The 27,161-nt window shown below is 42.4% G+C and overlaps 1 protein-coding gene across 1 annotated transcript in view; it reads left to right on the forward strand.

Annotated features, from left to right (window-relative positions):
* LAPTM4B (lysosomal protein transmembrane 4 beta) overlaps positions 1–27,161 on the forward strand; it is a 57,875-nt gene that overhangs the window by 15,923 nt on the left and 14,791 nt on the right. Inside the window, 4 exon segments of the mRNA XM_042870094.1 lie at positions 4,487–4,560; positions 5,193–5,315; positions 12,652–12,750; positions 21,128–21,223. Coding sequence (XP_042726028.1) covers positions 4,487–4,560; positions 5,193–5,315; positions 12,652–12,750; positions 21,128–21,223 — 392 coding nt within the window.

Raw genomic sequence — 27,161 nt, forward strand, 5'->3', positions numbered from 1 at the left:
TTGCCCCACTTTTAATTGCCTATTTTTGAGTAAATATTTCCTAGATTAGCTGCATGTGCAGAAATCCTTTGATGTGAAACCATGTGTACAAAATATAATAAGAAACATCATTTTTTTAATGCTAATGAAGGTCCCAAAGTTGTTATCTATATGTGCTTGTGCTGACAAATATAACAATGATGGGATTATTAGCAGCTTTTATTCCCACTGCTAGTTTTGTTGCCCCTATCAATAGCAAACAAACAAACAAACATGTAAAATTTGCATGCAAAATTATCACTCCCTTATTACCCCTCCTCAAATAGACTCAATATTAGCTGGAAATAAAATTAACAGCTGAATCATAATACTGGATGACACTGATGACAAATTTGCCCTTGACTTCCAAGATACTGGGATTCCACCCAATATTTGTATTTGTGTTTCTTTAGGACTGCATTCATGTGTCGTTTATGGTCAGTTTTCAGTTTTCTGTTACATAAGTGTCACAGCTGTCTGTCACACACAGAACGAGAGCCAGTCAACTGTGAAACATTTGAAAATGCCCACACAGCACCAGTTCTTATGTGGACCTGCCCTTACAGTAACTGTCAGCGTGTAACTGAACAAACACTCATCCTTAACTTCAGGTTTTGGGCCTGTGCATGATTTCCAGGGCATTGCCAGGGGCTCTGAACTAACTGGTCGATTAAGCAGAAGTACTTACCTGAACACTTGGAAAAAATGCTGTAGGGCAGAGCTTTTTCCTTTTATTCTAGAAAAGGAAGCAATGGAAAAAAACACACCTGTTAGGCCTTGCCATGCAGCAGATGATGTGCTGGATGACAGGGTGTGTGGTTTGGCTGCCACCAAGAAGTCTACCTAGACTTTAGCAAAGAGACTCTGTTTCCTACAGCATTCTCCTGGAGAAGCTGGCAGATGATGGTGGCTCGGAGAAGAGTATTCTTCACTGAGTGAAATACTGGCTGGGTGGTTGGCTTTAGAGTGGTGGTGAATGGAGTTAAATCCAGCTGGTGACTGGTCACTGGTGGTGTTCCCTAGGGGTCAGTAACAGGGCTGGCCATGTTTAGTATCTTTACTGATGATCTGGATGAGGGGATTGAGTGCACTCCCAGTAAGTCTGCAGATGACAGCAAGTTGTGAGGAAGTGTTGATCTGCCTGAAGATAGGAAAGCTGTACAGAAGGATCTGGACAGTCTGGATTGCTAGGCTGAGATCAATTGTATGAGGTTTCCAAGACCAAGTGCCTGGTCCTGCATTTGGGCTTGGGGCAGAATGGCTAGAAAGCTGCACAGTGGAAAAGGATCTGGGAGGATTAGTCAACAGCCAGCTGAACATGAGCCAACAGTGTGCCTAGGTGGTCAAGAAGGCCAACAACATTCTGACTTGTATGAAAAATAGTGCAGTCAGCAGGACCAGGGAAGTGATGTTGTACTCAGCATCTGTGAAATCACACCTGTGCACATTTTTGGGCCCTTCACTATACTGAGGGCCTGGAGAGCATTCAGAGAGGGGGTAAAAAACTGGTGAAAGGTCTGGAGCATAAGTCTTACGGAAAGCAGCTGACGGAACTGGGACTGTTTAGTCTGGAAAAGTCTTAGAAGAGACCTTATCACTCTACAAATAGCTGGAAGGTGGAGGTTGACCTCTTCTCCCTGGGAATAGCAATAAAACAAGAGGGAATGACCCTAAGTTGTGCTAGGGAGGTTCAGGTTGATGCTGGGAAAAATTTCCTAGCAGAAAGATTGTTAAGGCATTGCAACAGGCTGCCCAGGGAGGTGATAGACTCAATGCCACTGGAGATGTTCAAGAGAAGTGTAGATATGTTACTGGTTTAGTGGTCACAGTCTACAATTGGACTAGATGATCTTAGAAATCTTTTCCAATCTTAATGATTCTATGACCTGGGAACCAGGGAATGCTTTGGGCTTCCTCCCCTAGTCGTTGTTTAGCTCAGTCCATTGAGTCTTGTCTTTCTTATTATTATTTCTTTAGGGCCTCTGGGAGTTCATGTACTTGAAGATGGACTAGAAAAAATGTAAAATGTGGGAGCTGCTAATGCAATGTTTTTGCTAGTAGAAGCCTAATAATCCCTGTGTGGGAGATGAAAAAGCCTTGTAAATCAGCCTGTCTTCTGAGAAGGTTTTACCTAAGACTCCTGCGGAGCTTCTCCAGATATGCAGGCTATGATCCTGGCATGTTAACAGCTCAAACAAGAAAAGAGCATTGCTAGTTTTCATTTACTGTCTTCATGCTATCACAGTTGTGTACAATCCTTCATAAGCCGTGCCTATGCCCTGTAGATACCCATGGGAACTCTGTCAAAATCAGCCGGTATCTCTGCCTGAGGATGTGCAGGTGAGGCAAGCAGTAGTCTCTGTACAGAGCAGAAGGCAGTGTCTGGATCCTCTCCCTGCAGAACACGATATGCAACCCAGAGCACAACAAGATTTAATTCAAATGGAAAAATTTTTATAAAGAAACCTATAGATAGCACACTTGAACTTTGGCTAGGGGGCTAAAGGGAAGCATGAGCCTTTCCTGCCCCTCATCATCAATATCACTGACGTAGCATGAGCCCCATGTCAAAAGGAAAAGAAAAAGCTACAGCAAGTAAACTCTTCTAACGATGAATGCCAAGGGAGAAGGCTGAGAAAGAATTCACCACCTCCCTCTGCTTATCATCTCATTTAGTGAAACCAGTGCATCTCAAAAAGCCCAATGAAGTCTTAAGAAAGAAAGAACCATATTGGGCCAAAGACGGCTTGGCATGGCCCATTGATCCAGTCTATCTAGGTTCCTCTGTAGTGCCTTTCTACCCTCTGGCAGATCAATACTCCCTCCCAGCCAGATGCTCTCAGTTCTAGGACCTCAAAAAATAATGTTCTAAATGCACGACTTCGTCTCTCCTCTTTGGGCATAGCCTCTGAAGTGTAGTTGCAAAGTTCAGTTACTCACAGTTACTGTAAGGGCAGGTTCAGAAATACAGTTTCTCATTTCTGGCATTCTGACAAAGGCTGTTGATGATGTATGGGAGATATTTAGGAAAAGACCAAACATATGTGATTTTTTCCCCCCCAGGATCTCCTTCCAGCACTTCATGGCTTAGAAATTTCTTAAGTCTAATGAAAAGTTAATTGAAATCTGAGCAGCAATAGAGGAAAAATATAGGATTCCTGTAATTACTTCAGTCAAAACCTTAAAGAATATTTTGCTTCCTACACCACTTCACCTTTCCTGATAGTTATACATCTTCATTAATAAACTGCATCTCTGAAATATTCCTGGTTGAAATGAAAGTTTCAAATGCATTAAGTCTTTTGTAAGATATCTTTAACTGCCTTGTCTAGTCTTCCTTTTAAAAATATGTTTTTGCTTTGCTGAAGTATTTAGAGAGATATGATCAATTGTATGTGGTAGCTATTACTGCAAAAAACAAGCTGTAGTGTGCATTCTCTTTAGTGTTTGTTGTGGTTTTTGGTTTTGTTTGTTTTTGTGTTTGTTTTTCCAGATCCATGGCAGCTTGGTCATCCTTTAGGTTAGTTGCAGTGTAGAACTAGCAATAATAAATAATGAATAATTTTAGACTAAAAGAGAGGAGATTTACGTTTTAGGTTAGATGTTAGGTGAGTTGCTGGCACAGGCTGCTCAGAAAAGCTTTTGATGTCCCATTCCTGAAGGCATTCAAGGCCAGGTCAGGTGGGGCCCTAGGCAGCCAGATCTGGTGGCCATGGCAGGGGTTTGGAACTGAGTAGATGTTAAGGTCCCTTCCAACACAAGGCATTCCATGACTCTATGATAACATGAACATCCTGACTTCCCCAAGATTAATCTGAACTTAGTTTTTTAGCTCAATGCAGACCTCTTCTCTCAGACTGTGGTCTTCTCCAGACTGAGAGGCATGTCTGCAACCATGGGCAAAGATATGACAGTGGTTCCTGCTGATCCACATGGAACAGACAGCCTTCAGCTGTGTGTCCTGATGCCAAGAGCTGTCTCACAGCAGGCAGAGTTGGGTTCAGAGTATAAAAATAGCCAGAGGCCTGGTTACTGCCAGGCAGCCAGCTTCTGTTCATCTCCAGTGTCTGGCAAGCTCTGATTTATCCACAGTGGTCACGTTTTAAGTCCTGCACAGACACTTTTTGATGACTGATGTAATCATCACAGGCAAAATACTCTTCTTGCCAATTATTCCCCAGATATTTGAAAATTCTTTCAAAAAAAAAAAAAAAAGAAGAAGAAACTATTCACAGCCTTATCAAAGCTATGGAAGCTTGTGCAGAGTAATCAGTGTCTTTGTTTCTCATATTTTGGAGGTTTCTCATAGGAGCTAGAGTTTCCTCCAGCAGTAGCTGGGCAATGTCTCTGGCTCATCACCACCCACACGCACATCCTGTCCTTTGGGATGCTCATCATCAAGCAAGTGGCAAAATAACTGAATCAAGCTCTCAAATGTTCTGCAATCACTCGTATGTTTCTCTTTCAGATATGTGCATTGCCACAGCAATTTCTCTACTTATGATTCTGATTTGTGCAATGGCTACGTATGGCGCATATAAGGTAACATCATACTCCATAAAGATGTGAATTAAGCGAAGTATACAAGCTATAGAAAGCAAATTTAAAATGCTACTTTCTAACAGTTTCTTGTTAACTGAAAATTAAGAGAAAGAACAAAGAGGTGGCAGAGCTTGTTGCCTCGATCAGTGGTATCACAAAGCCCCGTGCTGAAGGCAGGACAGCTGCCCACTTGTGTTTACTGTCTGCACTTTCAAACATGAGTAATCTTTGGGAAAGCTGTGCATTCAGAGAACTGAATCTTGTTCCTGCCAAAATTAATGGAATTTTTTTTCCCATTCAACTCCCATGCTTGTGGTTTGTCCCAGTACTAATTCTATTTATTAGGGGAAAAAAGAAATTCTCCTGTGGTTTTTAAATGTCCCAGTATAACAACATGTGGGACAAGCACCACCCATACTGCAGCAGTTCAGCAGCCAAGCTGGCCTGGCCAACTCTTGTGGCCGAATGTTGTATTTCCTTCAGCTGATTTTACAGTGTATTTTTCTTTTACAGCTTTGTGAAATGTAACACTGCATTCTGTCAAATGTTCCTTAGGTTTTAGTACAGAAATATATATATATATCTCAATTTTAGCTCATCATTGATGACTTTTTATTTTATTTTCTTACCAGCAACATGCGGCTTGGATCATCCCTTTCTTCTGTTACCAGATCTTTGACTTTGCTCTCAACACATTGGTTGCCATCAGTGTACTCGTCTATCCCAGCACAATTCAGGACTACCTTCGCCAGCTGGTAAACCACCTAATTTTCACAAGTCTCTTGGGGCTTAGGAGAGAACTGTGTACAATTTATCCTGTATTTCTAGCCAGTATTTCACTGCTGACTTCCTAGGCAGCCCTTCAACAGTCCTCTCAGTTTGAGCTTCCTTGTCTGTATTCAATATCCTTGCAAGTTATATTACCATCTTGTTACAATATAATAATACTAGCTTATCTGTGCAGAGTTCTGGAGTCTTGGAGTGCTGTGGAAGTTTTCAGCACCATTTCATTTACAATGAGAGTCATTATAAGAGATAGACAGTAAGTGATTGCTTTTGAATTTGAAGCTACTATGTTCATATCCAGTGACTTATTTTTGGTGCTATATCAGGGATGGTTTTTTGCTCCTTTGAATGTATTCGGTGGCTTTAACACAGATTTCATTAAGCAAGCAAGCAAGACATTGAGGGCCTGGAGCGGGTTCAAAGAAGGGCAACAAAGCTGGGGAGGAGTCTGGAGCACAGGGCTTGTGAGGAGCGGCTGAAGGAGCTGGGATTGTTCAGTCTGGAGCACAGGAGGCTCAGGGGAGACCTCATTGCTCTGTAACTTCCTGAAGGGAGGTTGTAGTGAGCTGGGGGTTGGCCTCTTCTCTCGTGTAACTGGTGATAGGACCAGAGGGAATGGCTTCAAGCTGCACCAGGGGAGATTTAGGCTGGACATTAGGAAATGCTACTTTTCTGAAAGAGTGGTCAGGCACTGGAATGGGCTGCCCAGGGAGGTGGTGGAGTCACTGACCCTGGAGGTGTTCAAGGAACATTTGGATGTTGTGTTGAGGAACATGGTTTAGTGAGAACTATTGGTGATAGGTGGATGGTTGGACTGGGTGATCTTGAAGGCCTTTTCCAACCTTGGTGATTCTGTGATTCTATGATTCTGTGAAGCAGGAGTTTGATACAAGGCAGTTTTGTTTTTGCTAGAATATCCTGTCAGAGTCTGTTTTAGGGACAATTAGAGGTGCCCTTCTTGCCATGTTCTACTTAGACCAGACATCCATAGTCAGCACTGCGTGAGCCTATGGGATGTGATTACAGTCCCCGACAGTGAGGACAAGAGCACCCTTTGTTTCAGGGCCATGCCCCGATGGGTTCAGATGGAGTCGCAGAGTTGTAGAACCTAACCCTGCAGCCATGTTTGAAAATCTGCCTTGAGAACTTGAATGCAGATTAGTTTAGCTGTGAACTTTGTTATGTGCATGGAAAACCAGCTAGAGCAGTATAAATAACAGATAATGAGCAGCAGCTGGCATATAAATGACCACACAAATCTGTGGGAAGAGGCAATGTGACAAGCCAGCAGGAGCTGGGATACATCAGGAACCTGTTATGATTCACCTTACTTAACACCCACCTGCCTTCACAGCCAGTGCTGCACTGGAATAGAAGCAGAGCAACAATTCAAAAGATTCTCAGAAATAAAAGTGGAAAAGAGCAAATTAAAGCAGGAGCCCTCCTGTTCACCCTTTGCCTACAGCCCTTCACTTGGGCCAGTGCCAGCCCCACTCCTCTGGCAGCTGAGGGGCCATGTGGCTGCACTACCAGATGCAGCTCTGCAGCTCACAGCCCCCATTCCAGGAGGCTCAGGTTGTAATCAGTTTTTGTTTAATATTGGCCCCTGTGGGAGAATGAAAGGGAAAAAGCAGCAGCTTTAAGAGCAGGCAGGGAGCTATGCATTGAAGAGACCCTTTTCTTCTTGTTGGGTGCCACGTCTGGAGCTGGTCACCAAGAAGGCAAAGGACAGCCAATTCCTTCAAAATCAGTAGGTCATCACTGTCATCTCTGCTTTTGGGCCCTTCCATAGCCAAAACACAATGAGCAGGCCCTGAAGGTACTGGAAACTGTGCAGCAAATCATTTTGTGATCCACCTTGCTGTTTCAGCCTACATTTCTAACAGCATTACTAATTATTCCAAGAAAAACATGTTTTTCCCTTCAGTTCGATGCAGCCACCATCTGCTGTGCACATATACTTTTGTTTTCTTCCATAACGCTTTTCCTGAGTACACTGGGGCATGAAGCCGAGTCCTACCATGTGACTGAAAGAAAGCTGGAGACTTAATCTCCTTTTAAGAGTCTTTCTGTTGTTGAGATGTTTTATTTCTGGATAACTCAAATCAATGAAACCTTTATTGAAAGTTACCAGAGGTTAAAAAAACAACTAACAACCTCACAGTCTGTAACTAGAAAGGGCAAAAGACTACTTATAAGTATTTAGAAATGAAAAAGAAAAAATTCTAGTGAAGGAGAGGCTATTTGTTGGGAAGAGGTAATAAAAGTACTGATGCAAAAAAGGAAGAAGTATTCACTAGTTATTTCTGTTCTGCACTTGGAAACAAGCGATATAACATGTTTACATGGCCAGGGATTTTGAACTACTTTTATTTGCTGACAGTCAAGAGAGTTTTCAATCTGAACACACAGTTTTTAAATGAATAAACCAGCTAATTTGTACTCTGCTGTGTTAAACTATCTGTTTGCATGGATCTTTGTCTTGTGATTGTGAATCATTTTCTGGGTGGGCAATGAGATTGTGTTTCATGAGCACTAAACCGTCTGTGCTCAAAAGGGCAAGGGGGATATCCAGGATAATTACAGGCTGATTATCCTGACATTGCTACCAAGCAGACGAACAGCAATACTGAGATGAGAGTCAGTTGATAAAGGATTAAGACAGAGCAATATGATTGTCTGCCAGCACAGTTTCATGGTGTTTCGATCCTACAGGGAAACTCATTTTCTTTCCCTGACTAGATTGCATGTTTTGTAAATAAAGGTGGGCAGGGACTTAATAGACTTTTGTAAGACATTTGACTTCATGGTATGATAGAGCATCACAAGGTCACAGAACGGCCCAGTTTGGAAGGGACCCCAAGGATCATGAATCTCCACACCCCTGCCACATGCAGGGCCACCAACCTCCCCATTTAATACTAGACCAGGCTGCCCAGGGCCCCATCCAACCTGGCCTTGAACACCTCCAGGGATGGGGCATTCACAACCTCTCTGGGCAGCCTGTTCCAGCACCTCACCACTCTCATAGTAAAGAACTTCCCTCGACACCCACCCTAAATCTTCCCTTCTTCAACTTGAAACCATTTCCCCTTGTCCTGTTGTTATCTACCTTTTCAAAGACTTGATTCCCATCCTGTTTGTAAGCTCCCTTTAGGTACTAAAAGGCTGCAATGAGGTCACCCCACAGCCTTCTTTTCTCCAGGCTGAACAAGCCCAGCTCCCTCAGCCTGTCTTCATAGAGGAGGTGCTCCAGTCCCCTGATCATCTTTGTGGCTCTCCTCTGGACCCTCTCCAACAGCTCCCTGTCTTTCTTGTACGGGGGGCTCCACACCTGGACACAGTACTCCAGATGGGGCCTCACAAGAGCAGAGTAGAGGGGGACAATCATCTCCCTGTCCCTGCTGGCCACCCCTCTTCTGATGGAGCCCAGGATAACATTTGCTTTCTGAGCTGCAAGAGCGCACTGCTGGCTCATGTTAAGTTTTTCATCCATCAGGAGCCCCAGGTCCTTCTCTGCAGTGACCCTACGGACAAAAGCATTACCAAGTAATGCTTCTGTAATGCTTGATCCAGCTTGAACAAGCATTACCCAGTAATGCTTGGTCCACACTGACTGGAGCCTGAATTCATCCAGCAATTTGTGCTACACTGCTAAATCTAAATACATTTTTTTAAAAAGTAATAGAAGGAATACAGATGAGCTTATATTATAGCAACTGCAGCTGGGAGACTGCGGAACTAAATAACAAGTTTCTTCTTTTTTTTTTTTTTTTTTTTTTCCCAACTGCTCAGCTATTGTCATAGAATGCATCTAAATATTTCTTTTGTCTCCAATTTTTAACATACAGAAAGGTTCCTCTGTAAGCCATTTAAAAGCTGGATAAATTGCAGTATGATGACAAATAACAAGCTCTTCCTGCTTAATTTGTCAAGAAAGGGAATCAAAAGGTGATGCCATTATAGCTTTCATATGCAGAACAAGTAGGTATTAAAAGACTGTTGAAATAATGATAATGGTAATTATCAATAGCTAAAAGCTGGTCTGGTTCACTTAGAACTTCTCATCAGGAAAGAAACCCAGATCACTGAGTGTGGATGGACAAACTGCAACCTTTTTCTCCTTATATGTTCTCCCAGCTTGTTGCTTTCTGTGTGTATTTACTGTTCTTTCACCTACAGCGCTGCTGATGTAAGGGATGTGTTCCTCCCAGGCTTGGCCAGGTCTCATGGTTCTGGCAGATGTTCTTGCTCTTTAAGGTTTTAGGAACTTCTGTGGTCATTTCCCACCCTCCTCTTTCCCTCATGCAAATCTCAATTGCAGTGATGTCTGGAAAAAGCCCATCATACTGTGAATGTAGTCCCAGCATGCAGTTGTCCAGTCTTAGACTGGAGTCTGATTCGCAAAGCCAGAGCATCTAAGGAGGAAAGCCTCACTAGAAGGGTTCTTTTACATTCAGAAACTTTTCTAACTAGTTTTTAATAGTAGGTCAGTACTAAAATTAGCCTTTTTTAGGCAGTTTTACTGAGACTGCTTCTGATTGACTGGGCTTTCTAACCTAGTGTATTGCTTCACTCCTGCAAACTGCATAGAGTCGGCTGTGGCTGCAGTACTTAAATTTTCCATATATAAGGTTTGATATTGCTTTTCAGTGCATCTTTTCTTGTCATATATTCTTGCTTTCTTGGTTTCTGGGTGTCACAGTTCCAAGTGCGACAGGAAAAGGGGAGGGTTTCCCTTCCCTTTTCACCCTCTCATCCCCCTCTCAGGAAGAAGGAAAAAAAAAACACAGAACAACCCAATTAAAATAAAGAGAGAGAAAAAACTTACTACAAATGGTAGAAGAATGAAAGATAACAAGAAGAAAAAGTGTTACAATTAATAAAACAAGTAAAATGGGAGAGAGGGAAGTTTCAACTATTCTGCTTGCTGTGCTGCCAGAAACTGGAAGGGCCATTCACCCCCACAGTTCAGCATCAAGTTACTCTGAGGTATACACTGAATATTCTCATTTTCTTGCATTATCATGGAATCATAGAACGGCCCAGGTTGAAAAGACCTCAAAGATCATCTAGTTTCAGCCCCCCTGCTGAAGGCAGAATTGCCAACTACTAGAGCAGGTTGCCCAAAGCCACATCCAGCCTTGATGGATGGATCAGCCTTGATCCACTAAGCAAATATAGGTTCCTGAGCAAAAGCAATCCCAAGAATTGGCTTGCCCTTGCTTAAGGCCAGGATGACCCACAGTTTTCCACAGTATGTTCTTTGCATGTACTATAGGGACCTTTCCCCCTTCTACAGTAAGTACAACGCCGAATTGGGCAGGGCTGTTTTGGCTGGCAGACTCCCGAGTATTGACTAGCAAAGTAGCTTCTGCTAGATGTTTATTCCAGTGCTTGCATGTTCCACCACCCATTGCTTTCAGCATGGTTTTTTACAGACTGTTGTCTCACTCAGTTTTCTCAGAAGCTAGTGTGTGATAGGAGATAAGATATATCCATTCAATGCCATGCTCTTTGGCCCATGTGTTTATGAGAGTGTTTTTTAAATGAGTCCCATTATCTGAGTCAATTCTGTTTGGGGTACCATGTTGCCATAAGACCTGTTTTTGAGGCCTAATACAGTGTTACAGGCAGTGGCATGAGGGACAGGATATGTTTCAAGCCACCCAATGGTTTCTTCCACCATATACCCTTGTTTTCTTGGTTTGTGGGGTACCATATCCACTATACATAGCAATAAACTTGGTAACGTGGGGAAAAAAAAGAAAAAAAGAAGAAAAGAAACTCATAGAATTATAGCAATCTAGTTTTGTATGTATGTAGTTTTGTCTAGTTTTGTATGTTAAATGTGTATGTTTGGTGGCCCTGCTAGGCAGGGGGGTTGGAACTACATGATCCTTGGGGTCCCTTCCAACCCGGGTGATTCTGTGATTCTGTGATTCTGTGATAGTTTCCTACAAAAGCTGTACCTCAACAAGGAAGATAACATGATAAAAACTCCAGCCATGGAATTCAGTACATTAACAGAAACACTGCTGTCAAGAGCAGAAAATGTGCTTATATAACAGTTATCTGCAAATGGTTACAGCTGCTGTTGATGTTAATCACTCTGAACAGTTCATGGAAGCGCTAAATAAAGAGCTATTCTTACTAACAGCTGTCCAAAAAAAAAAAAAAAAGAGAGAATTTCCTGAAGCTCTGGGCTGAGTTCTGGTACAAGGGGCATTAAGGGGTTACACTGGATTTTCACCATCATTGCCAGGAGTACAGTTGTAACTCGGTGTCTAGTTAATTGTCCTGACAAGGATGCAGAGCTGGCCTGGTTAAGTAATTTGGTCTGTAAGGAAGAAGGGGGTTGCGTGAGGAAGGAGCTAATGCATATTCTCATGTACACTGCTGCCGCGGAGCTGTCTTGTGAAGAGCGGTTCTGTCAATCTGTGAACAATAGTTTATTCCATCTGGAACAGGAACTCATGCGTGGCCATATTTCAAAACAATTTGGAATGTTCAAGTTAATGAATGTTTTCTTTAAGCAATAGCAAATGCAGCAGTACATTTTTAGAGGTGGTTTTGCATCCAGTGGTCCTGAAGTGTTACACAATTGTAAGTCATCTGAAAGGATGGATGTTGTTGCTTCCCTTTCATATACAAGATAACAGAAGACTGGAGCACATTCAGATTTAAAATCGTGAGTTTGCTCCCTTGTAGGGCCTGTGCCTCTATTGCTACAGGGAAAGTGTCAGGGCATACACTCAAACAGCAGTACTCCTGGGGGAATTAGTCCAAATTCAGCTAGAAGAAGATGGAGTTGAATACAGACAGTGTCTTTTGATCAAATATTTAAGTGGAAGGATTGTGCTGTCTAGACTTTTCCTCTGATTTCTGGGAAGAGCTGCAACTGGTCTTTGGCAACTACAGCCAGGATAAGATAGCCTGCTCTTTGTAAGAGCAGAACTTGTCCACCATTGCTCAAGAGAAGAGATTTCCTGTTACAAATCCCCCAGAGGGTTGTCCATCGTTAATCTGCGTCTGTTACAAAACCACTGTGGGAAAGAAAACCTAAAACATGAATAAAGCAAAAAGCAAATCTCTCAGCACTCTTGGGAACATTTGGCAAGCTGAGCATTTGCAGCACCTGTCCCAACCAGACTTACTGAAACTGGTTATTGGCTCAGAGAGGTCCTAATTTAGTACATCACAGCAAGTTTTGTAAGCTATTAATTATAGACTGCAGTAATTGGATGTTTCTTAAGTGATTCATAAGATTAACTTACAGTGTTTTGCTTACTTTTGCTTCTGCAGCCCAGCAACTTTCCTTACAAGGAAGAGATCATGGCTGTGAACCCCACGTGCCTGGTTGTGATTATACTCCTTTTCATAAGCATCATTTTAGCTTTTAAGGTAAGTCCATTTGTATACATTTACTTCTGGTCATGCGTGAATTGTCCTCTTTGAGTGTCCTTGCTTCAAAGACAGATGAAGAACTACAGGCTAGTCAGTATGACAGCTACAAAAGCAAAATAAGACATTATGGAGAAAAAAAAAACAGCAGAAAAACTCACATACAAACTGAAAAACGTATAAGCCACAATGGGGAAGCATGAGAGAGAGCTCATGAGACATGAATCCCTTGAAGGAGTGAACAAAAGAGAGACTGTTAAAACAGACTTCTTGGTTTTTCAAAAGGTGTTTGGCAGAGTCTCTCAGTAAAGGCTTTAAAAAACAAACAAATAAAATTAAAAAAAAATTAGCACCCTCAGATATGTAGGGAAAGATCCTCTTATATTATGTAGCTAGGAAATAAAGGGTAAATCACTAGTTTTTTACAACAGAAGACACATACTTCAATACATTCATAAAATGTTTGGTAAAGGGAATGAAGATCTAGTGACATTTATTTTTTCAATGTCATTCAAAATAGGGAAAAAGCAGCTGAGAAAGGTACAGTTAAAAAGATTCAAGCATTCCCTCTGGGAGTGACAGCATAGAGGACTGGTGGATGAAGTTGCCAAGCCGCTACCCATCATCTTTTTAAAGGTCATGGCACTCTGGTGAAGTTCTCATTTATTGGAAAAGGGGAAACATAACCCCTGTTTTCAAGAAGGGAAAAAAAAGAAGATCCAGCTAACTACAGGTCAGTCAGTCTCACTTCTGTACCAGGCCAGATCATGGAGCAAATCCTCCTAAAGGCCCTACTATGGAAAATAAAGATTAGGTGATTAGTGATAACCAACATGACTTCACCAAAGGCAAGTAATGTCTGACAAACTTGGTGGCCTTTTATGATGGAGGTACAGCCTCAGCAGATAAAGGAAAAGCAACTGATGTCATCTATTTAGACTTGTGCGAAGCGTTTGATGCTGTCCTGCATGACATCCTGGTTGTACAATTGGAGAAAAATGGATTTGATGGATGGGCCGCTTGCTGTATAAGGAATTGGCTGGATGGTAGCATTCAGAGATTTGCAGTCAACAGCTCAGTGTCCAAGTGGAGACTGGTGACAAGTGATGTTCCTCAGGGATTGGTACTGGGACTGATGTTATTTAACATCTTTGTAGGTGACATAGACAGTAGCATTGAGAAGGCCAACCATATCCTGGGTTGCATCTAGAGAAGTATGACCAGCAGGTCAACAGAGGTGATTCTGCCCCCCTGCTTTGCTCTCATGAGAACCCACATGGAGTACTGCATCCAGTTCTGGGGCCCCAACACAAGCAATACATGGAGCTGTTGGAGCAGGTCCAGAGGAGGGATATGAAGATAATCAGAGAGCTGGAGCACCTCATCAGAGAGGCTGAGAGAGTTGGGGCTCTTAAGCCTAGAAAAGAGGAGGCTCAAGGGGGCCAGGAAAGTTTGGAAGGGACTTTTTATAAGGGCATGTAGCAACAGGACAAGGAAAAATGGTTTTAAGCTGGAAGAGGGTATATTTAGACTGGATATTAGGGAGAAATTCTTTACTGTGAGGGTGGTGAGACACTGAAACAGGTTGCCCATTGAGGTTGTGGATGCCCCATCACTGGAAGCATTCAATTCCTGGCTGGATGGGACTTTGAGCAACCTGGAGGTGTCCATGCCTATAGTAGGGGGGTTGGAACTAGATGATCTTCAAGGTCTCTTCCAACCCAAACCATTCTATGATTCTATGGTTGTCCCTGGGATGGCAAAAGGGAACAGGGAATAATGATGTAATTGCTGTTGGTTTTGTGTCAGATTAGCTCTTGATCTTCCTCTGCAGAGCAGCTACACATGAGGTTCATGAGGTTAGAGACATCCAGAAGAGCTGGGGTGGGATGTTTCTTCCACACAGCATGAATAGAGAAAGTTATTGAAAGAAAAAAAAAAGAAAAAAAAAAAAAAGGTGAAGGTGGATTAAGGTAGTGGATTAAGATGATGTTGGAAGTTATATCCAGTTTTATTTTGTGATTTAGAAATTTAATTTAATTGGCTTTGCCCATGTATATGTTCACAGCAGTAGAGTTGCCTTTTTTTTTTTTCATTTCTGAATGCGTAGATCTTCCAGATTGCAAAAGGAATATGCTCTTTAAAACTCCTGGATATGAATGTAATTGTGCTTTTATCCTAGGTGGGTTGGATGTGTCATAAAATAAATATGACAAGGATGTCTAAAACTCCTCAGATGTAGAGAAGGCTAAGGTACTTGATGAGTTCTTCTCCTTGATCTTTACTGACTATCAGGCTTCCCAAGACTCTAGTGTCCCTGAACTTCCAAGCAAGGTTTGGAAGAGCAAAATCCCTCTCAATTTAAAAGTGAAGCAAGTCCAAGACCGCCTCCTGAGGCTGAATGTATACAAATCTATGGGGCTAGATGATAGGTATTCCAGGGTCCTGAAGGAGCTGGCTGATGTGGTTGCCAGGCTGCCCTCCATCATATTTTAAAGTGGCTGTCAGGTGAAGTACCCAGTGACTAGAAAAAGGGAAACATCACTCCCATTTTTAAGAAAGGGAGAAAAGAAGACTTGGGCAACTACAGACTGGTAAGCCTCATGTCTGGAAGATCATGGAGAAAATCCTCCTGGAAGAGATGTTAAGACACATGTGATATGAGGAGGTGATCCGAGACAGCTAGTGCAGCTTCACCTGTGCAGGGCACACTGTGGCTGACCATTCTGGTAGCCTTCTATGGAGTAACGGCATCTGCAGACCAAGGAAAAGCAACTGATGTCATCTGCCTGGACTTGTGCAAGGCCTTTGACATGGTCCTTCACCATATCCTTATCTCTAAATTGGAGAGACCTTTGAAAGCTGGACTGTTCAGTGGATAAATTTTTGGCTGGATGGTGATAGCCAGAGGATTGTTGTCTATGGCTTTACATCCAGGTGAAGGCCAGTCATGAGTGATGCCCCCTCGGGGGAGACAGGGAGAAGAACTCATGGAGAGCAGCCCTGCAGAAAAGGACTTGGCGATCTTGGTGCATGGAAAGCTGGACATGAGACAGCAGTGTGCACTTGCAGCCCAGAAGGCCCATACTATCCTGGGCTACATCAAAAGAGGGGGGACTAGCATGGAAGGAAGGGTGTTCTCTATTCCACCTTCGTGAGGTCTCATCTGGAGTAGTGTGTCCAGGCCTGAGGCCCCTAGTACAGGAAGAATGTGGAGCTGATGGAGTGGATTCAGAGGATGGCCATGAGGATGATTAGAGGGCTGTAATATCTCTCTTATAATGAAAGGTTGAGTAAATTGGGATTGTTTAACTTGGGGATGAGAAGGCTCCAGGGAGACTTCATTGTGAACTGTTTAAATGGAGTTTACAGGTAGGAGGAGGACTGACTTTTTACGCAGGTAGATAGTGATAAGACAAGGGGGAATGGATTTAAACTGAAACAGGGAAGATTTAGTTTAGATGTTAGGAAGAAATTCTTCACTCGGAGGGCAGTGAGGCACTGGTACAGGCTGCCCAGAGAAGCTCTGAAAGCCCCATGCCTGGAGGCGTTCAAGGCCAAGCTTGATGGGTTCTTGTGTAGTCTGATCTAGTGGTTGGCAACCCTGCCCACGGCAGGGGTTTGGAACTAGATGATCTTTAAAGTCTCTTCCAACCCAAGCCATTCTATGATTCTGTGATTCTATGATTATAAAAGAAATACAAATAAAATCGGAATAGCAAAAACTAACCACTACGCAAAAAAAGAATTATTGAGAAATTAATAGTGAAAAAATTTATTCTATTTTAAAGTTGCTAGCGTATCCTTTTCAAAGAGAAAATTGCCTTGTTAGATTGAAATATTAGTTAATATTCCATTTTTGTATTGAAGCTCTTTATGGCCAGGATTATTACAGACTATTGCTTTTCTTAATGTTCATTCTAGCAATATATTATTGTGCAAATGAATCACAAATATATGACTCACACAGAAACACACACTAAAATCAAGTTAGCATTTTAATTTGAATTTCTTGTGTTTCCAGAAAAGCTGGTATGTAGATTTTTGGAGTCAGCTGCATGAAAAGAAAGCTGGACACTATCACATGCATCACACTTTATCACTGATAGACTTAACAGGTGGTACCAAGTTTTTGAAACTGAAAAGGTGCTGTGCATAAAAATATGCTTTAGCTCCAACTGCCGCTGGAGCTGGACTAGGAATAAAGAGAGAAATCAAAACACTGTAACCTAGGAAAAGCTGCACTAGGAAAAGTTGCATTAATCTGGTGGGAAATATGAAACAGAATCAGAAGATGCATCAGAAATGTTTGGTATCAGGACACTTTTATTTTGGGTGCAGCTACTTTTATTTGGAGCGTAGCTACCCATAAAGGAAAACACTCATGAGCAGAAATCAAGATATACACGTATTAGATAGTGGTTTTGTGCTTTGCGCATGAAACTGTAAGAAGGAGGGACAAAAGAGGGTAGTAAGAATGAGAGGCAGCCAACCACACACAGGCACTTGTCTTTACAGCTCTCACTTGGATCCCAAGTAGCTAACGGATATTTCAAATGGATGGATGAATATTTCATGCCAAGGCAGAGTCTTTTCCAGAGCAGACCAAAATGTGTTATACCACTTACTGTCTTTGTTTGGAAACAGAATTGAAGTTACATTCCATGAAACACAGATCTTTCCTATTTGGCTGAGCAAGGACATCCAGCAGTATAAAAGTATGTACACAGAACTTCAAGTAGCATATTTGAAGCATATAAAGCACAGCAGCTTTTGGACTGCACCCCTCTCTGCAGCTGCTTTGGTGAATGGGGCCTTGGTTTCCCCTGACAGCTTCAGCTGTTGAAATAGAAACCCTGGGACTTCAACCTGCCCTGCCCAGCCAGGGCAAAGCCTCCAAGCCCAAATCAGCCTGAGCTGGTAAGCACAAGCACAACCAAAATAAACTCCTCCCCCAGGCTTCTCTGAGCGCTCTGTGGCTGCTGAAGATGGCCTTTTCTCGTTCTCCCTGTTGGCCTTTCTTTTGCTCAAAGTAGGTAGGAAGAGGCAGCCCAGAGGTTTTCCACTTCAGTGAGACAGTGTCAGCCAACTGTTATCCTGGTCTCTGTGATATGCATATAAGTTGTCTGTACAGACTGGTGAGACTGGAAATGGACCACCCCCAGTGGACCTCAGCAGGTGGGAAAGGATACTGCTCACTACATTTTGGGCTCAACAGCAGAGATCCAGTGACCTTTATGTTAGGCCAGTTCCAAATGTGAACATCAGACTCCCAGGAGAAAGCTGGTGTGTTGCCAGCTCTGTGGTGTGCATCTTCACTCCAAGAGCTAAAGTGGACCTCATCCTCTGAGATCCTCGTGCATCTAGGCTGCAGGGCTAGAACAGCAGCTGGAAGGTGAAGCAGTTGTGTGTGCATATATTGAAGTAAAATACGAGTAAGACATACAAGGAGTGGCTGAGGTCCCTGGGTTTGTGCAGAGCAGAGGAGCCAAGGGGAGGCCCGATGGCGGCTGCAGCTCCTCACAGGGAGCAGAGGGGCAGCGCTGAGCTCTGCTCCGTGTGACAGCGACAGGGCCCGAGGGAACGGCATGGAGCTGCGTCAGGGGAGGGGCGGGTGGCGGTCAGGGACAGGGGCTGCAGTGGAGGGCGGCGGGCACGGAACGGGCTGCACGAGGCAGTGGAGGACAGTGGGCACGGCCCCATGCCGGAGTTCAGGGAGCGTTTGGGCAGCGCTCAGACACTGGGTTTGGATTTGGGGTGGTCCTGTGTGCACGCAGCAGCTGGATTTGATGATCTTTGTGGGTTCCTTCCAACCTGGGATATTCTATGAGTCTGTGATTCTACGATACGTTCACCACATATAACAGAATGAGAGAATTCAAAAATAAATCTCCTGATAACTTTTCCCAAGGAGTCTGAAATGAAGCTTCCCTCAGTTTGGATTTGAACGGAAGGATTGTAGAGATTGGTTTGCAAATAAGTGGCTTTACTGTGCACATGTTTCTTGTGAAGGTGTGCCACGTCTGCACAGAAGTGTCCTGCATTCGGCACTCTGCTCTGTACTCGCTGTTATGCCTCTCTCAGTGCACTCTGAGCACTGAAAGCCACTGAGGGACTTTGTATTGCTTGTAATTAGCAGCAGTGGCATCGCTACTTAATTCTGGAAAGAGACACAGTCCTTCATTTACACAGCTTGTCGCAGTAGGCCGTGGCTCACAGAGCCCACAGCTCAGGGTGCAGAGCCAGCCTGACCTCCTCAGCACTGATCTCACTCAGACATGTCTTGTCCTCACTTGATGGTAGAAAGTAACATTCCCAAGTCATCCAGGGCCATAAAGAAGAGGAAGCAGGCTTACTGGATTCTAGCCAGCTCGGTCCAAGTGGAAAAAAAAAACCAACACCCTCTTCCTGATGTGCAGTTGAGTGATCTGAGAGTCATGTGGCATCCTAAAAAACAGCTCGTATGTGACTGCTCTGGAGGGGAAGGAGGCGCAGGGCAGCTGAAGAGGATACGAGGGTTTTGGAAGGTCATCAGTGCAAGTGAGTCACAAAATATGACTCACTCAAGAGAGATGCACATGCAAATCCAATCAGTGCTAGCAGTTTAACTTTGCATACACTAGGTTTCTGGAAGGACTGCTATGCAGAACCTGCTAAGTAAAGATTTAAGATGGGCATTATTGAAACACATTGTTTTCATCCTTGTTGTGTGTGGCTGTGTGAGAAGCAGAAAACTCCAGAGATAACTGCGTAGCCTCACTCTATCAGCCTTGCTCTGGGCGTGCTGAGGATCTGAGCCCAGCTGGTCCGCATGTGTTCTTGTCTCCTCTCTCATCCAGCCACTTTGCTCCTCTCTGCTGGCCAGACTGGAATTTGTCCTGCTGGCAGAGGAGTTGCTGGATGTGTACACTTTTCCTAACCATTTTAAAAAGAGCTGGAGACTCCTAGCTGTTTGCCAGGCAGCAGCCTTATCCCAAGCTGAGTGAGCTCCAAGAACAAAAACAGCAAAACAGCAGTTTATGATCCTGTGGTAGGATTATTGCTGCAATAACTTTTTGTTTCTTCATACGGAATATATAATATTTTTATATTATAATAATAAAGGTTAAAAGGAGGGGAATGATTTCAGATTTCAGTAAATACTTTTACACTGGCAATTTTCTCTGGTTAGGCAAGAATTAAAAGACCCCTGGCCCTTTCAGTTATATGTAATGCATTGATTTAATCTCAGATTAAATGGAGTATTGAAAAAATGCACATGATTTATGAGATCTTTACGTAGTCACCTGCCAGGCTTCCGCTCGCAAAATAGGAAGGGGTTCCTGTAATTTGCTCGATGATGCTTCAGTCTCCAGCCTGCTTGCACTCATTTTACTGGGGTTTGCTTCAACTTCTAGTACCACTAACCACCCAGCAATGATGCTTAACAGCCTTACCATGGAGGAGCCCAGAAGTGATTTCTATTTACATTTTACTATCATCCATGAGGTATTCTGTATCTGCAACACCTTATCTCATGTGTACATTCATTTTATATTTTAAAACTTACTCCTGGTAGTGTGCAACATTTCATGCATAGCTTTGAGATGTCTGACTGAACTCACGTATCTCTGTATTTAGGGAGGCATAGGAAAGAGAGTCTGTGTATGTGATGTGCACATTTCAGTAAAATGGGGGTTATATACACAAAGTGATGTTATTTTGCTTACATTCAAGCCCAAAGAAACTGATGTATCTTTTCAAAAAATTAGTCCATAATAAGTGTGCTGTAATACTAAGTATCTGTAAACAGTAAATTCTACTCAGATAGGTCTAGACTGTCTAAATGAAGCAGCTTTCTCAGTCCAACCCAAGTCTCCATAAACTCCTGCCCACTGTGAGGTCTGGTGTCAGATGACTTGCTGAATTCCTAGATATGCTTACAGACACTGCAGCAAGCAGGCTTATATTCATATTTGTATTAGTATTTTACTGTTTAACTGCCCTGATTTGTATATGGAGCACTGAAGAACCCAGCTCACCCCACACTGCTCTGCCTGATCTTTCTGTGTCTGTTACTTCTAGTCACAAGACTAAAGCAAGCACACAACTTAAAGAGCATCATGGAAAGCTTCCTTTGTAATACGGCCTTTCATAAAGACAAAGAACAAAGAGTCACGAGGCTAAATTTTTAGTACTAAAAGAAAGTTTGAGAATCACATTTACATTTTTCTCAGTGTTTGTTTGCATTGAACTTGCAGTCTTCATGCTCTCCTTCTGTTCTTAATGCCATGCCAGGGCTTTTGCTCAGTCCAGGATCCAATTTGCACAAATCTGTGGCATGAAAATGTATATGGTTTATTTTCTGTACATAATGATATAACACTTCTCTTTACAGGGTTACTTGATAAGCTGCGTGTGGAACTGTTATCGATACATTAATGGCAGAAACAACTCAGAAGTGTTGGTGTACATTACCACCAATGACACTGCGGTAAGGATGTCAGACCACAGAGAAAACCTTTCTCTAATATTCTATTTTATATCTTCGTTGTCTGTTAATTTCTGACTCCTTAGTTAACCATCTTAATTCTTTTGAGAGTTGTCATCCACTGGTTTTGTTTAGGCTTGAGATTTAACAGCCTGGTGCTCTGTGGTTGAAATGGCACCTGTTGCTAAAATTTTATTTTATGTATATAGTCTAAAGAATATGTGTTAAACATCAACTACAGCTGACTTCATCATCCCAGGAATGCTGCCAGCCCTGAGCTCTCCAGCTGTGTGATAATCCCTTATTAAGCTATGAGATGGCACAAGCCCCCCCTGCACTCTGAGGGACACAACTGGGCCGTTCAGCCTGGAAGACAATCCCATGGAATGTCCCAGCTGAAGCTATTATCTACACAGTGTGGGGCATGATTAGGAACCAGGGATGCCATTGTCTACACCTGCTGTGAGGTGTGGATGTAGTTAGAGAAACTGTGATTTAGGACACTCAGCACTTGGCATAGCACCATCATAGAGTGTCTAAAAAGCGACACAAGTTCGGTGATCCATCTCTCAGTACATCATTATTCTGTACAGCAAGGAAACAGAATGAAACAGAGCAACATGAAAAAAGTTAATCAATGAATTTTAACCACAAAGGATGGCAGATGTCAGTTCACTTTGTAGCAATTCAGTGCTCATCGATCATGTGCAGTGCTACTGCTAAGTGATTTCTTGCTGGTTGTAGAAGGCACTGAAGGAAAGAGGCAAGAAGGAGTCCCCAGAAAGAGCCAGTTGTGTTTGCAGTGATCTCTGTGGAGCTACCACATGGTTCCACCTAAGCCACACATGGAGGGCACTGTGCCAAATCAGTCCCTGGGTGAATCCACTACTTTATGTAATTAGTTTACGTAATTTGTATAACAGAATCATAGCAGCATGAGCTTGGTTCTTTGGACTACCTATGTAGAATTTCAGATTTGTCTTCCTCAGGTTTTCTGAAAGCGTGTGTGGTCTCCACGCACTGAGACATTAGGTTGACTATTATTAGAATGAGTGATTTCCTGTGCAGCCACAAAGGCTAGGAAACTTCAGCTGCTTGCACGTCAAAGCAGTAGCTCTTGCATTTGTCTCCAGTATCTGGAGCTTTAAGAAAAGCATAAGAAATGTTACAGGCTATTATCAGAGCTGGCAACTAGGACATTTAGGTGTAAAAATATGGGTTTATTGAAAACTAAGAAATATTACTACATTCTTTAGGGGAATCTACTTTGAGTAAAACCAGGAGTTTTATGTGAAATGATTTTGATAGCTCCTTTGTTCAGCTTGTGGGTGGCTGTAACTCATCTTCAAGCATTGCTGACTTCACAAGCCACAGAGCTGGCAGGCTCACTGGTGGCAAAATGCCAGCTGAGCTATCTAAAAACCTCGACTTACCAACGCTTTTTAAAACCTGCGTTAAAAGCATATATTACACTGCTGCCTTTGCAAAGCAGACGACTGGTTTTCAGAGATATGTGGTTACTACACTTCTCTCAGTGCTTCTGTAGTTACCCTGTAATTATGCGTATATCTACCAAAGAGATCTGAGCTGCCTCCTCATTTTTTAATTCCTTGTAAGTGTTTCTGTGAGGAAAGACAGCCCTTATATATACTTCTATACAGATGGCATATTCTTGCACTGAGATTTTAATGTAACTTTGTTTATCTTGATCTTACAAGACAGCTCTGGCAGATGTAGGTTTTGGGAAAGGCTGCACGTCCTTGGCTAGTGCCCTGACCATTGTACATTTTATTCATGTGACTGTGGTCAGAATCTCTTGCTTTCAGCTATGATGTATTTTTGTTCATTCTTTGTAAGTAAGCTCAATGCAATGACCTTAGATCAAGTCCTATGGAAAGTACTGGTTGGGATTTCTCAGCTGTCACTTTCATCACAAAATTCTAGTTCAGGAGTACAGAAATGCTAAAGAGCTGTGCTGCTGGGAAAGAGTTTCACAGGCCCAAAGGGGCAAGAGGACAGAGAGTCACTACTTGTCTGGGTTTTGGGATGGCAGCAAGATTCAGTAAAACCCATGCCTGACTGCTTCTCTCCAGTTCCTTCACCTCAAAGTTTCACAGCCTCTCTCCACCTTATGAACATCCTTCCCAGACAAACTGCATGGACACCTGCCAGTGCAGTGCTCTCAGGGACGTGATGGAAGAGGTGACGCGCTCCTGAGCAGCCTTTCTTACTTCTGCTTATTGCTAAACTTCAGCAGAGAATAACAGTTTGTAGGGCTAAATCCTCATCACTTTCCATTATGAATGAGAAGATTCAAGAAGATTATGCTCTTCCTCTATTCCCCAAGTGGTGGGCTGGAAAAGATTTTTTTTCCTGTGCATAGAGTGAAAGAGATGAGCAAAAATCCCTTTTCACATAATTTTTAAAAGTGACCTCAAAACAGCTGGAAAAAAAGAAATATCAAAGTGAAGTGTGGAAGAATGGGGCTTAGAAAATTGAGCGCTGGGGACTTCGGAGATTTTAGGAATCTTGAAGAAACACCAAGAAATTTGGAAGTGTTCTGATAGGTCACTCTTGTCTGTTGAATTGTATAACATTCCTTCCACACTGAAGTGCATTCATGTATAAAACAATACGTTTTCATTCTCTTTGATGCTGGGAAAATTCTTTTGGCATGGCCCCTCACCCCAACATGCCCTTAAATTATAAACTACAAGTTTCTTAAAAAATGTGGGTCCATCTTGCCCTCTGCTTCAAAATAAATCTGTAATTTTTGGAATCAAACCTCTACATGAATTCCAACAGAGCTGTAGATTTTATCTGTTTTATCCATAGGGCATATTGTATTCAGGAATCATTTTTTGTTTTTTGTTTTTGTTTATGTATGTGTACACTTATCATCTGCATTAGCTGAAACAGCATCAATCTGTGCAAACAGAAGTGAAAATCTGAGCTTAAATATGGGATTGGATTTAATATTCGGTTGTTTCCCTTCCTTCTTTTTGTGGTTTAATTTTCATGTAACTTAAAACGTGAGAACAAGCAAAGTGTAGACTGTTTTTAGGGGGAAATTCCCAGCACAGAAATTTCCAGTTAGTTTTCCCTGATCTTAATAATAACGCTGATAGATGTGAACTGTAACTCAGTTGCTGCAGCTATTGACTACCAGATAATCTGATTTTTGTCACACAATGTAAGTGGCTTAAGCCACACTTTTTGCAAGCCTGCCATCTGGAACAAAGGCACGTCCTCTCCACTGCTGGTTGTGAACGGGACGTTCCTGTTAACTCCATTAGGTGAGATATCCTTTTCCTGTGGCCCTTCATTTAAGTTTGACACCACAGGAATGTACCCAGCTTGGCTCCATGACAGCCAGTTTGGGGACCAGCAGGTGCTGGGCTGGGGACCCCAGCTGATTGGAAGATATCATGATGTTATGCACCAAAGGGTGATAGTGGCAGGTCCAGCTGTAGAAATAATGGAGATCCAGTTCTGTAACTTAGTCACAACAGCATCAGTGTTGCTCAGGAACATGTAATCATCTCCCTCCTCTAAGCTTTATTCCAATGCTGCAAGAGATTTTGGCATTGCAGTAAGGTAGCTCCCACACAATGAACCACAGTAACCTGAGGACAATTTTTCTCCTTTCTCAGTCTGGGATTGCTTTTCCTGCCAGCTGCTTTGAGCACACCACGGATGAAGATTTGTTTTCTACACTGATTTAAACTGTCACAGCAGTGCCATGGAAGTGATGGTCCAGTTTGGAGATATTGCCAATTTATGAGTGCAGAAGATTACACAAAGTTATTTGTTCTCTGCAGCATGAACAGCTTCTTTGTGCTCTTGAACAGTCAGGGGATTTCATTTTGTTTGTTTTTAACCCTCGTAGTAGCTAATCAGTGAAAGTTTCATCTCCAGTCATACTGCCAGTGAGCTGTAAAGCTGTAAATATCTCTCCTCAAACTGGGATTTGGTTACTTACATACTTCACCAAATCACTCCAATGAATCCTATCCGACACACGTTTATCTGCAATGGTTCATTTGCATTTTTTTAGCAGAGACATATTTGTTCTGTTGACATGACAACCAAGTAGTTTGTAAATAATCTGCCAGCACTCCTTTGTTTGTTCTCCCTTTCCCAAAGCAATGGGAGACCTATTTCAGCAGTGCAGTTAGGTCTTTCATTCCTGCTAAATGATTCCTGTGAGCAGGAGGTTGGAAGAGCCAGTCTTCATGTTATTGTGTAATTCTGCATGTGTGGAAGGTGACTAGTTTATGTACAGAAGGAGAGAAGGATCCTTAGACTCACGCCAATTAGACAGAATTGTGAGATGAAGCCCAGAAACAGACATACCATGTGCAAAAATGTTTGTTTCTGAGAGGATCTTTGGGACTTCTGATTTCCAAATCCTGAGCCAGTTTCAAGAAGGTACTCACCTGAATGGAAGACATCTCTGAGAAAACTGCTTCTTTAAAGGTTTTTTGGTTTTTTTTCCCCCATAGTGCATTATAAAAATCCCAGAAACATGGCAACTCTCACCAGGTAGCTTGTCTTGTGCAGTGGCCTGTATACGCAACATTATGGCTAGGCCACTAAATCAGAGGCAGCTTTTTCCACTGATTAGCAACCACAAGCATACTTGAAAGTAAGCACACACCACAAATGAATGCTGAATGCATGACTCAGCCTCTGAGCCCTTCTCAGAGCCTCAGCTGAGTGCAAGGCAGAGGAGTTTGCATCTTCCTTGGTGGAAACTGTCTGATAAAACCTGCAAGAGGAAAGCAGATACAGAGGAAGGCAGAGAAGAAGCAACAGAGGCAAGAAGAAGGAAATAAAAAGGATACAGGCAGATGTGCCCAGCACTTGAATTAAAACAGGTGATTAATTAATGGCCACATGTAATGGTCTGTGTTAGAGACCTGAAAGTGTTTTCAAAGGCTGGATCTGTTCTGCAGAATTGGTCTTAGAACTTCAAATTGTACATTCCCACAGCAACGTCTTTAATCAGAGAATCTTCAGAGGGCTCATGTCCCATGTGGATGCCAGCGCTCACATCTCTCTAATGTATGTGAGCACTTCTGCTTCTTCTGTTTGATTCTCAACTGCAGAAAAGTATGAACAGCCTGCTTCTTCCCACAAACAGCTACTCTGCTGCTCCAGCATTTCACTTTCCACTGCAGTGAAGTCTTATCCCTTGTCAGTTGTCCTTGAGTCTTAATGAAGAGATTGCGTTGCTTCTTCCTTCTTCCTTTTTGTTTTTTTCAACATTTCCACCTACCTATTATCTCTACTCAGCTCTTTCTTCTGATATTTCTGTGTTTAAGTACGGATATTTTCTTAAAATCCAGCATTCTCTGCTGAATTGCTTCATGCTGCCTGTTTGCTCTGTTGCTTAGTGCTGTTTGCCAATCAAACTTCTTGTTATAGGTCTCAGCTATTACCAGGTGCCTGCTATCAAAAGCCAGCTGTGCTGCTTGGAAATGGCTGTTGATGGTGTCAGTATTGGGCACATGCTGTCCTAAGATGAAAAATAACACTTCCAAAACATTTTCATTTCTCTTTACAATCACTAAATTTACATTCACTTGCAAGTAAAAGTACGAGATCAAAAACTGTTTATCTGTTTTCCTCAATATAATCTTATTTCAGTCAAATGAAATATATCCAGTGATATTTGCAGCTCAAATACTGGAATTACCATAATGCATTAAAAAAAAAAACAACCAAATGAACAAACAAACAAAAAAACAACAGTAAGAGGTTTGCATTAGAAAGAGAGAAATCTGTTTTCATTGTTCATAATTAAAGAAAAAACACAAAGAGGAGATGTGTAATTTAGTTCTTCCATTTTTTTTTTTTTTTTTAATTCAATAATTCAGAGTGTTGCAATGCAGGAGGAAAAAAAAAAAGTGTTTATAAATTGACATTGTTTCTTTAC

This window comes from Lagopus leucura, unplaced genomic scaffold, assembly GCF_019238085.1.
Source record: "Lagopus leucura isolate 7727_CA_CO unplaced genomic scaffold, USGS_WTPT01 Super-Scaffold_100002, whole genome shotgun sequence".
Lineage (NCBI taxonomy): Eukaryota > Metazoa > Chordata > Aves > Galliformes > Phasianidae > Lagopus > Lagopus leucura.